General features: G+C 45.8%; 1 protein-coding gene across 10 annotated transcripts in view; it reads right to left on the bottom strand.

The window, feature by feature from the left end:
• Positions 1-12,267, bottom strand: part of arap2 (ArfGAP with RhoGAP domain, ankyrin repeat and PH domain 2) — a 473,297-nt gene that overhangs the window by 9,370 nt on the left and 451,660 nt on the right. For 9 of the 10 annotated variants that reach the window (XM_069924984.1, XM_069924988.1, XM_069924982.1 and 6 more), the window contains one exon: positions 5,882-6,013. In XM_069924984.1, coding sequence (XP_069781085.1) covers positions 5,882-6,013 — 132 coding nt within the window. Of the gene's footprint in view, positions 1-2,763; positions 2,867-5,881; positions 6,014-12,267 lie in introns of all 10 variants that reach the window. The other variant, XM_069924987.1, reaches the window with a different exon arrangement.

The following is a 12,267-nucleotide window of genomic DNA, read 5'->3' as shown; positions in this document are numbered from 1 at the left end:
TAAAACAAAAGCCTGACGAGTCAGTAAATAATTTCCTCACAAGGCTAAAGATTATTGCTGCAAAATGCAAGTTCAGAGGAGCGAATAGTAGGCCAACTAATTTGGGGAAGCGCTCATCCAAAAGGGCAGCAAGGCCTCATAGGAAAAGATAGCTTGAAACTAGCAGATGCCGTAGACGCAGCAAGGGTCTTTGAGGCCACTAGGAGGCAAATGCAATCCCTCTCCATGCAGGCCAACAAGCAGCACAGAAATAGAAGGGTCAATGCCATAAAGCAGACACAAAGAAAGCTGCAAACATCTGAGAACTGTAGGAAATGTGGCAGACTACACCCCTTCGAGGACCACAAGAAATGCTCTGCATATGATTTGAAGTGCAGGACCTGTGGGAAGGTTAATCACTGAAAAAAGACGTGTAGGTCTGGCACAAAAAGAGAGAGAATACAAGAATACAGAAAAAAGGTACACCACGTCGAGGGAAGCAACAGCAGTGATTCCAACACACTGATGCTCGACATCGAAACAGTACTCCTCCATGAGACATCCAAGAAAAGGAAGAGAGGAAAGAGTGAATTCCAAGTGAAAAGAAAGATTGGAAACAGATCGATAATATTCAACTTGAAAATAAAGTTGGACACTGGACCATAAAGTTACATCCTCCTGCTCAGACTGTACCGTCAGATGTTCCCCGAGAACATGGTGAACAGGTACCCGAAGGAAGGCACACTCGAAGCCGTAAATCTCATGTTCACAGCCTATGGTGGCCCCGTGATTAAACAACTAGGAAAAGTCCAAATAAAAGGTAGACATAAATGAAAGAGCATCAAGAGCAACATTCTTTGTGGTTGATGCCAACGGACCAGCAATCCTAGGCCTGAATAGTAGTCAGGAATTACAGTTAATCTCTGTAAACAATGAGATCAGGGTGAAGAAAATGTCCAAGAGGATCAATAGCGACATTCTGCTTGAGCCACGCTTTCCGATCACAAATAAGGCCGAGCTCATTGACATGTACCCTGAATGCTTTGATGACACAGTAGGGTGCTTTGGAAATTTTGAATACCACGTAGCCACAGACCCAGAATGCAGACCAATAATCCATGCTCCATGGAAGGTCCCAATAGAGCTGAAACAAAGGCTGGAGCAGGAGCTCGAAGAAATGGAAGAAAAACTAGTGATAGCAAAAGTGGTCGAGTCAAATGACTGTGTGAACTCCATTGTAATAAAGGAAAAACTGCATGGCCGCCTGAGGACATGTCTGGATCCCAAAGGCTTAAACCAACCAATAAAAAGAGGGCACTGTCCAACTCCAACACTGGAAGGCATCACTTCTGATCTAGCGGGATCCAAAATCTTTAGCAAACTAGATGCAAAGAATGGATATTGGAATATGAAGCTGGATGAAGAATCGACACTGCTCACAACATTCAACATTTCATTTGGCAGTACAAGTTCCTGCGACTACCTTTTGGCCTAAAGGTGAGCCAAGACATCTTCCAGCAAAAGATAGATGAGACCTACAGGGGATGCAAGGGGGCTGTCAGCATTGTAGACAACATCCAGGTCTTTGGTAGAGATGGGAAAACCCATGACCCTCACCTACACGAACACATGGAGAGAACAAGAGGAGCCGGCATCAAATTCAATGCAGATAAATGCACCATTAAGGTGGAGGAGTGCCAATTCTTCAGAATGGTGGACACACCTGAAGGGGTCAGCCAAGCCCAGATATGATAATAACCATTGTTGAAATGGAACACCCAAAGGACAAAAAGAAACTAAGAATCTTCCTTGGCCTGGTCCAATATATGAGTTCCTTCACCCCACACACATCAGACCACACAGCCAACCTCAGAGAGTTGCTGAAAGAGGATGTGAAGTTTCAGTGGTCACCATCGCATCAAAAAAATTTTGACAAGCTTAAGGAAGTGGTCTGCAGAGAAATAGAACTGAGCTACTACGACGGAAAAAAAGTTGTCACATTTCAAGTAGACGGCTCTATCACTGCCTCGGGGCAGCATTGGTGCAGGAAGGAAAATCGATAGCTTTTGCCTCAAAAGCCCTGGCATCTGCAGAGACCCAATATGCCAATATCGAAAGGGAGCTGTCTCCTCTGTAGGAGAATGTTATGACTTCACCTTGAGGTACAGGCATGGAGATCAAGGTACATCATCTCATCAGTGTGACCAGTAACAAACTAAACCAGATTAAACAAGAAACCACAAAGGATGAGGTGCTGCAGCTGCTCTCGCTACAGGTGATACAGGGATGGCCAGAAAGGATAAAACAGGTGCAGTCAACAATACGTCAGTATTGGTTCTGTCAGGGATGACATATCCTTGGAGAATGGTGTACTGCTGGCAGGGTCTTGGCTGATAGTACCAGAGACAATGAAAAAATAAATTCTACAGAAAATACTCCAAGGCCACATGGGAATGGAGAAATGCAAAGTCAGCGGTTTACTGGACAGACATGCATAAGGACATCAAAGAAATGGTGGCTACATGTCCAGCATGCCAGAAATACAGACCTGAGAGCACCAACTAACACTGCTGCAGTACGAGCGCTCTTCACGGAACAGGGGATACCCGAACAAGTGATATGTGACAATGGGACCCAATTCACATCTTGTGAATTCAGAGAAATAAATGCAGAATATGGGATCGCCATCACATCGTCACCATATTAACCCAGGGGCCATGGATTAATTGAGAGGCAATTAAATGCACTCTCACTAAGTGTTGAGAGACAAAGGAAGACCCTTACCTTGCTCTCTGTCACTGCAAGCAACAGCCTTGAGAGCCAACATGAAGTCCCCAGCAGAGCTTCCGAATGGTAGAAAGTACAAGACAATTCTCCCAAGCAAAATCTGTCCACCAGACGACCAAGAGGAAATGAAAAGTAAGTTGAATAACATACAAGAGGGAAGTCGTCAACATTATAACAAAAATGCATAAACATTACCAGAACTCTTCACCGGACAGCATGTGCATGGAGTCCAGCAAAGATCATTAGAAAAGCTGAGACCCCAAGGTCATACAACATTGAGACAGAATCTAGCAGGCAACTGAGACGAAACAGGACCCACATTCGCTCAATACCAGATCTGACACAAAAACCATCAGCAACTTCTGTAACTCCAACAACTTGTGAGGGAACGTGAGGTGAAACCCCAACCAACAACACCACAATGGCCACACAGCAAGCAGCAGGAGAACTGCATAATCAAACAATCGCTACAAGGTCTATGAGGTGGAGAAGCAACATCCTACCACCGGTGCAATTCTGCTGAAAAGAATATAGAACTGCAAATGTGTAAATAGAATAGTTAATCCTTAATTGCAATTACAGGGAAAGAAGCAGTAATGATCTATTTTTTAAGAAATTTTAAAATTTAATAAATCTTTAAAACTTTAATACTTTTTTTTAAGAACAAGGGATGTTATATACTGAGGAAACCTTGGACTATTTTATGTTAGAACATGATCACTAACACTGTAAGTGCCACATCACACTTGAGAGTGGTGCATGCACGGTGAGACATTGCATCTAAATGTGACCGAGTAGCTGGATGTGAGTAAGAAATCTACTGTTAAACTTCGAAGACTTTCAAGCATTTATTAAGACTTCCGATGGTACAACCCAGACATAACACAAACCATTCAAGCTTCATACTCATTTCCAGCAACACTATTTGACTGGATTTTTCTTATGGTTTTTAAAAAAATGCCAGTTGCCCATTTTCCTACCTCAAAAACTATTATACACACCTGTCTGTTCTTTTGCACAAAAATGTCAAAGACAAGTATTTGCAATGATTCTACTATTTGTTATTTTTCACATAATTTGCAGGGATTTTCTATCCATATTATACCAGGGAAAAATTCACTCAGGTATGCCCAATATTCTTTGATTTTTCTCATGCCTAAATGCAGACCACAGTATATATTAATGAGAATGGCTTAAATCTTGGATTTGAACTTTGAAGTCCATAACTCTTCCCATCGTGGGTTTTGGGCCTCTATCACCAAGATGGCAAGCTGAGAGAAGCAAAATGCAGCTTTCCCTTGAAGATAGGAATCTGGGTGAACAAAGGCATGAGAAACTTTGAATGCAGTATTGAAAGTAAGAGCCAACATTCAGAGGATTATCTATTATTTTGAACAGTTCATGAGCGGACAATCACAAGAATTTGTAAGGAGTTGCTATCATATGGCCCTGAAAGAAGGATTCTAAATCTTTACTAAAGAAGCATTTTGGCAACAAGCATAAAATTGCAACAGTATATATGCAGAAGGCTCTTTCATGGTCGTCAATAAAACCAGATGTCACAAAATTTGTACAAGCTTTCGCTATTTTTCTAATAGGTCACCAATGCCTGAAGAGGGCGCACAAAATCAGTGAACCGGTGCGGACTCAAAAGGCCAACATGGCCTGTTTCCGCTCCGTAAATGGTTATATGGTTATGGTTATGTGTCTATTATTATACTAATACAAGTCCTCGTGTGAGGGAGAAAGGCAGGAGGGGGAGGGGGAGTGAACTTAAAAGAAATATTGGTAAAAGGGAAGCTCCTTAGCACTTTCTAGCTCCACATTTAATAACCTGTACTTCTGATTGTCAGCTGTCCTAATTGGAATTGCCGGTCAAACCACATAATTTTTGTTTTTTAAAAAAAACTAAGGATTGTGGAACTGATTCAACATTGCTCCAGGCTTTAATCCCCTTATATGAACGCAGGCCAACATACATCAGCTGAACACATACTTTGTTCTTTATCAACATGATCGGTGAACACCATCAGAGCAAAATGAGTGCACATATCTCACCTGTTACCTTTGATATTTACAATAATGTTCAGTGCTCAAGAACATAATCCTCCACAGATTTATTTCGAGATCAAACTATCTTATTGATCAGACTATGGGCAATCTTTTAACAGCAAACAAAGTAAAGAAAATATACCCAGTGTTAATTGTTTATAATTAATGACATTTGAGACGATAATTGAGTAAACATCATGGGGTGAAGGACCTGTACCGTGCTGTAAAGATCTAATTGCCACCTTGCAATGAAACAACACATTCTTGAGTGCAAAAGATAATGGTTATAATGCATTTCATTATTATTGCTGTGCAGCAGTCATTGGTTTATGTTTGCAAAGATAGCCCATATATTTGAGCAGCATTTTTATATAAAATTTATTTGGCAGCAATGATTCAATAACATTTTCAGGTCTATATTCGTGAATATTTAAAACACCATTAGTCTGTAACTAAAGCCACAAAAGGTTTGCAAATTGTACAAAGAGCCATTGAGGAACAATTTAATACCGCAACTGATGAAACAAGATCAACGTAAAACTTGCTTAAGCTGTGATGATTTCCAAAGCCATCCCCATGAGATTGAGACCAAATTGTCAATCTTTAGGCACTTTCAGATGGCCAGAATACCCCAACGTAAAGCCATGTAAAATGTTCAAATGCGGCTGTTGGGAGGCCATCTGAAAGCGGAGAACCCTGATCTGAGGAGTACTTACACAATCCTCCTCGGGAAGGCATATTCTCTGCTTCCAAGTGCTCCCCCAGGCACCTAAAATCAGGCGGCACTATGGCCACAGTTGACAGGAGCCGGCGTTTGCTCTGCGGCACCTCTCCCTGATGCGGACCTTTCAGGTGTCAGAACAGCGCCTTCAGCGCTGCCACCTGAATGTCGCTTCGCACACACCCGCAGTCAGCTCTGGAGCTGCATTCTGCCAGCTATTAATACCATTACTTTCCAAACTCTGTGAGTCTGAGATGAACTTGGATTGAAATATTCATGGCAGTATGGCTGCACAATGTTAAATGTGACAAGAGAAACTGATTAAAGTAAAATAAAACCTACTTGTATTTGTTCCATTTTCCTTCTATTGGTTGATTCTTGTATTGGAGTTAAACCCATGGTCCCCAACTTTGAAGTCAGCATCACTGATGAAACGTACAATTTGCCATTGGGTTGCCAAAGGTCTCCCTCGTGCTGTAAAACAAGAGTTCATGTTTCTGCAAAGATAATTCCATTAAGCCCTTTCTCAAACAAGATCAGGTAGAATTACAAAGTCATTTCCAGCTCTAAATCAGAGTATGTGAATGATAATTTGTACTTATGCTTTCATTAGAATAGGGTCAGAATGTTTAAGACAGGAGCATTCACAAGCTCAGAATTGACCAAACATTTGCTCAGAGGTTAGAAGGAGAAGGCAGAGAGATTTAGGTGGAGAATTCCAGATTTTCTGTCCTCAGCAGTAAAAGCAAGGATTACAATAATAGTGTTTATATATTTAATAAGAAAATAGAGAAACTCAGGAAATGTATAAGATTGCAGCGTTGGAGGTTATGGTCTGCAAAAGTGCAAGGGTGAGGATAGATGGATGAAGGGGAGAATTTGAAAAAAAAACTTAGCACTCTGTTGCTTTGTGGTGAACCAATCTTTGACCACCAGACATGGTTGAAGAGTGAACAGGAATGCAGAATTTAGGGCAGTTTTGCAGAGTGGAGTTTTGATTGACCTCACATTTAAAGAACACAGGAGGTAGGAGGCAAATCTTGGAATTGTCATATTAAGAGGTCAAGGCCTTATTGACAGAAGAGCTGAAGTGGAGGGGGAAAGTATGTTGAATTATGCACTGAAGTCTGAACAGACTGACTTTATAGTGGTGTGAATGTGCGATTCCATGCTCACCTCAGGGTCAAATATAACAGCAAGATCATGGTTTGGCTTAGCTTCTACCATGGTGCAAGAGAAAACATTTAACGTGCTGGGTCCAAGACAATGATTTTAATTAGAAAGATATCACACACAAGGGACCATATTGGTCAGGAACCCAAGGGTTTAAGGATGGACATCAGCGAAAGAGAAGCCAATGTACCTGACTGCCTTGCTATGTAAGACTGGAAAAGTAAAGATGGACCCACAAAACATGGACAGAGGAACAGAAATTTAGTGGACAGATGACATGATGAACTATGTTATAGGAAGTGTAGAATAGTTTTATCCATGAGAAGTCACATTGGACATTTCAATAAATTGAGATGAACTCTTCATTTAAAGGTCTCCAATCAAGGTTTCCTCTCATCCACCATGTTTAAAATGTCCATTCCATTTATAATATCACAAATACTTACTGAAGATACACCAGGTAAAGAATTCTCAAAATAAATATTCCAAATCAATAAACTAAATAATACCATACTCCATACAATAAAACAAGAAATTAGTTCATTTATTATCATCTGACAGCAAATATACAACCTGACAAAAGTGTTTCTCTGGACCACAGTGTACAAAATTACATGCATAATACAGTACATAATTATACTTGAGCATTCTCTTTGTGCCCACGCTGCCATTCTGTGATAGTACAGAATACTATCACCAATGTATATATTTGCCTGTAGCTGTTGTGATTGGCTGAGAGCCGTAGCCACACCTACTAGCAGGTCATAAAGGGCTGCTTCTAACCAGACCCAGGTCAGTCTGGGCTGGTCGACCAGGCTGTAATACGCTCCAGTCTTTTGCTAGTTAACAAGTCTTTGAGTCAGTCGACGCGCTGCACATTCCTGAGGTGCCAATCAGGTGTTACATGTTGAGTAGCAGTCTGCTGATTTTCCAATAGTGAGAAGTTAGCGCAAGAAGGGTGGTGTTGAGAACTTTGTGTCCAGAAGTTCCAACTGCAAGAACATCATATCACTTTTGGCAGCAATAATCTCGCCTGGCTGGTGATGCAAAAGCAATGTAACAATGAACCTCAGAAAGAGAAGCATGAGTATGCTATATAGCCTTTTAAATTTGCTCTGTGATTCATCAAGATAATGTTTTTTTAACCATAGTGCCATTTTCCAGCAACATTCCCAATAACAGTTCACTGTAATTACTGCAACCCCTTAATTTGATTGACAGTTGGCATCCTCATTTATGCTTTAAATAAACTTATTTTGTGCACAGCCTATAGTGCAGTCTACTGTTTTATTTGCAATATAATTGTGGTGCGCTGTTAAACAGAACCAGACACACACAAGGTAAAGACTGTAGAACAGGCTTTAATCAACAAAGACTTCCACAGAACCAGGCAGGCTGTTGCTGCAGTAACTCTGAGTGAGACTTTGGAGGCCGGCGCAGGCTTATATCCTGGAGGATGATTGACACCCGACCGCGTTGGGCTTGATCCATTCAGGTCGACTGATTGACAGCCGGCCAGGTGTTGTCCTGTCCCCTTACACTCCTGCAGGTACAGAGGTTGCCCCCTGCAGTAGGCCGGTGGTGTACCACCACATTCACCCACTTTAAAATTGTCCTGGGGTGGTGGAGGCGGGGCAGTAGCAAAGAATCATAGATCTGGCGGCCGCCGGAGTCTCTGTGACCGTCGTAGGACTGGCTCCCGGTCACTGGCTGGAGAGGAAGTGGGGGGGCTGGCGGCAGGGGTCTGAGTGACTGGTGTGGTGCCACTTGGAGGGGTGGTCGAGGGGGCCAGGTGCAAGGTGTGAGAGTCGTATTGGATGGGTGGGGGGCAGGTTCATCCCCCATGGCTGAAGCAGGTCCCTGGTGGTCAAGGAGGTCCTGTGCACCCCATAGCTGCCTGGGGACGGGGATGTATGCCCGGTGTTAGGTCTGCTTTGTTCATGAATGAGTGAGTCAGACACCAGACTGAGTCGAAATCAAGGTTCTTTGTTCTTTATTACCAGATTGTAACACTTGCAACTAACAGTGTTAGTTGGAGAAGGCACATTCTGCCATTATCAGCAAGTGGTGTTTTTTTTATACCTCAGGATACGTACTTAGTAAATTATCATACCATGACATTGTCCAATGAATAAACTGTTGCTATCCTTCTCTGTTAGTCTGCTGCACATCATTCTTGTTAGTGCAAAGCTTATCTTGAGTGTACAAGGTCACATCTGCATTCTGTTACTCCTTAGTACTGGGTGACTCCTTCTCCGGTCCCATCTCATGATGTTTTTACCTTACACCGGTCAGCGTCTCCCTGGGCTGAAGGATGCTGTGGCATGGTGGGTGCTCCTGCTGGTACCAGGTCCCTAGTTGAGACAGTGTTCTCCCTGCCATTGCCAAACATAACGTAGGCATAGTTGTGGTTCACTTGTAGGAGGAAAGCATGCTTGACCAGGAGTTCGGGCTTGTGTGCCCGTATGTGCTTATGTAGGAACACCGGTCCCGGAGACGCGAGCCATACTGGGAGGGATATTCCAGTCTCTGACTTCCTAGGGAATGAGAACAAGCATTCAAGAGGAGCCTCATTGGTAGCCGTACACAGAAGTGACCTAATGGCATGGAGTGCCTCGGGCAGGGCGTCATGCCAGTATTTAACAGCCCACCCTTTTGACTTGAGGGCCAGGAGGACTGCCTTCCAGACCACCCTGTTTTCATGTTCCATTTGCCCATTGCCTCTCAGGTTATAACTAGTCGTGCAACTAGTCGCGATGCCCCTCGCTGTCCACTACTGTGAGGAAGTAGATGTTTCGGTTCGTGGAAAGCAGGGGCCCTTTAAAATCCATGCCGAGGTGCTCAAAGGCCAAGAGGCCTTTACGACATGGGTCTGGGGCGGGCGGAAGAAGCGGGGTTTACACACTGCGCAGACCTGGCAGGCCTCGGTCATGTCCCTGACGTCCCTGATGGTGGACGGCAGGTTCTGGGACTTAATGAAATGATACAATCTGGTGACACCCGGATAGCAGAGGGACTCATGCAGTGCATAGATACACAGGTCTGAGCGAGGGCAGCGGGGAAGTCATTAAACTTTCTCGGGCAGTACTGGATGTCATAGCTGGAGGTTGCCAGCTCGACTCTCTAGCACAAGACCTTGTCATTCTTGATCTTGCTCTTGTGGGCGGTGTTAAACATGAATGCCACGGCCCGCTGGTCGGTGAGGAGGGTGAATCTCTTGCCGGCCAGGTAGTGGCACCAGTGGCAGACCGCTTCCACAATCGCCTAGGCCTCCTTTTCAATGGCGGAATGCCCTAACTCGGAGCCGAGAAAGGTCCTAGAGAAGAATGTGATGGGGTGCACCCCTTGGTTGAGAGTAGCGGCAAGGGCTACATCAGAGGCATCGCTCTCCACCTGGAAGGGGGAGTTCTCATCCACTGCCTGCATCGTGGCATCTGCAATGTCCTGCTTGATGCGCATGAAGACTGCCTGCACCTCGAGTGGGAAGGGAAAAGTTGTTGCTTGGCCCAGTGGGTGGACCATGTCCAAGAAGTGGGGAACCCACTGCGAGTAATAGGAGAATAAGCCAAGGCACCTACGGAGGGCCTTTTAGTGTGGGGGCAAGAGGTAACTCCATTAATGTGTGCATCAGTTCTGGATCTGGGCCAGTGACCCCATGAGCCATGATATACCCCAGGATGGCGAGGCGAATGGTGCTGAACACGCATTTCTTCTAGTTGTAACTGAGGTTCAGCTCCCTTGCCGTCTGGAGGAATTTCACCAGGTTGGCATTGTGGTCCTGCTGGTCATGGCTGCAGATAGTGATGTTATCCAGATACGCGAATGTCGTATTCAGCTTGTGCCGGTCTACCATACGATCCATCTCCTGCTGGTAGACGGAGACCCCGTTCATGACCGCAAAGGGAACTCAGCAGAACCGGTACAGGTGCCCGTCCACCTCGAAGGCGACGTAGGGCTTGTCCCTTGGGTGGATGGGGATTTGGTAATAAGCCGACTTCAAGTCAATCGTGGAGAAAACCCGGTAGCGGGCTATCTCATTCACCATGTCGACTATCCTCAGCAGGGGGTAACCGTCCAGTTGGGTGGACTGATTTATGGTCTGGCTGCAATGCATGACCATCCTCGGCTTACTTATCCCTTTGACCATCAGGACGGGCTCTCCAAGGGCTGTTACTGGGATCTATGACGCCTTCCGCCAGGAGCTGCTGCACCTCCACCTTGAAAAAGTCTCTGTCTGTGGCGCCATAGCGCCAACTTCTGGCGGCGATCGGCTTGCAGTCTGGCGTAAGGTGTGTGAAGAGCACCGGTGGAGGGGGGGGTGATGCGAAGTGTTCAGAGGCAGCAGATTGGCCAGGGCTTGTAGGTCGGTGCGCTGTGTAGAGTTAGTGGAGGTTAGGCCCCCCCCCCACCCCCCTGAAGGCAAAGGTGATGCACTGGAAATCCAGGCCCAAGAGGACTGGGGCGCAGAGTTTGAGCATGACCAGGACCCTAAACTCCATGTATGTCTCCCCTCCCATAGTTATATCGGCCGAACAGCTCCCAAGGGTACCAACAATCTTATCCTTGGCGGCGACGGCGATCGAGAAGGTGGTGGGGTGGACTTTTAGTTTTAGAGAGTGGGCCACGCTCGGGTGAATGAAACTCTTAGTGCTGCCATTGTCCCATTGACTTGCATGTCCATCATAGAGCGCCCGAGGTCATAGGGGATGTTCCACGTCAGAGTGGTGGCAGCCAGGACCATCATCACTCTCTGGTTGTGTGTGGTGATTTATGGCATTCAGAGGCATGAGGAGTGTCGGTAGGGCGGTCAGGTCATCGCCTGTGTTGACCACATTGTCGACAGTCGTGGGGAGCGGCATGCAGCCGTGTTCGTCGTGCCGGCGGAAATGTCATCACTCTGTCAGCCAGACATCATTGTAGTTTCCAGCGAGCAGCACTGGTGAGAGCGGGGGCTGGTCCGGGTGCACGGCGTACATGTGACGATCGTCGCTGGTGGGGCTGGATGCTGCACTGTCGGAGTCAGGGAAGGCGGAAGTAGATGCAGAGACAATGGCGTTGCCTGGCACATGCATGTGGAGGGGTCTGCGGGGGAGATGGGGAGGTCATAGAGGGCCGTTGAGCTGCCAGCTGGCAAAGTGGCCTTTCTTGCCACATCGGGAATAGAACCATTACCTAGCCAGGCAGTTTTGTCTGACAAACACCAGGACCCACAGTACTTAGAGGGGTGCTGGGCTCCCGCCGCAGTGATGTTCTCTTCTCCAGCTTGGTCTACGGCTGCAGCTGCAGTCTGAGGCGGCCATGAAGGAGCCTGGAATTGAAGGCTCCAATGTAAAGGGCTGCAGCTTCCAGGGTTCGGACCACTTCCAGTCTTGGCCAGGGTGTAGATGCTATCTTCCAGCATCTTCTGCCAGATGGCCCTCGAGCATAGCCCTCAGACAAAGGCATCCCGCATCAGCCTCTCAACCTCCTCTGCACCTACCCCAGTTTCAGCCAGACACAGTCGGGCCAACTCTCGCAGGTGTCCCAGGTAAGACTCAGCTGTCTCCCCGGGTTGC

Source organism: Narcine bancroftii, chromosome 3 (assembly GCF_036971445.1).
Source record: "Narcine bancroftii isolate sNarBan1 chromosome 3, sNarBan1.hap1, whole genome shotgun sequence".
Taxonomy (NCBI): Eukaryota; Metazoa; Chordata; class Chondrichthyes; order Torpediniformes; family Narcinidae; genus Narcine; species Narcine bancroftii.
The sequence above is the reverse complement of the archived record's forward strand: the minus strand, read 5'-3'. Positions and strand labels throughout refer to the sequence as shown.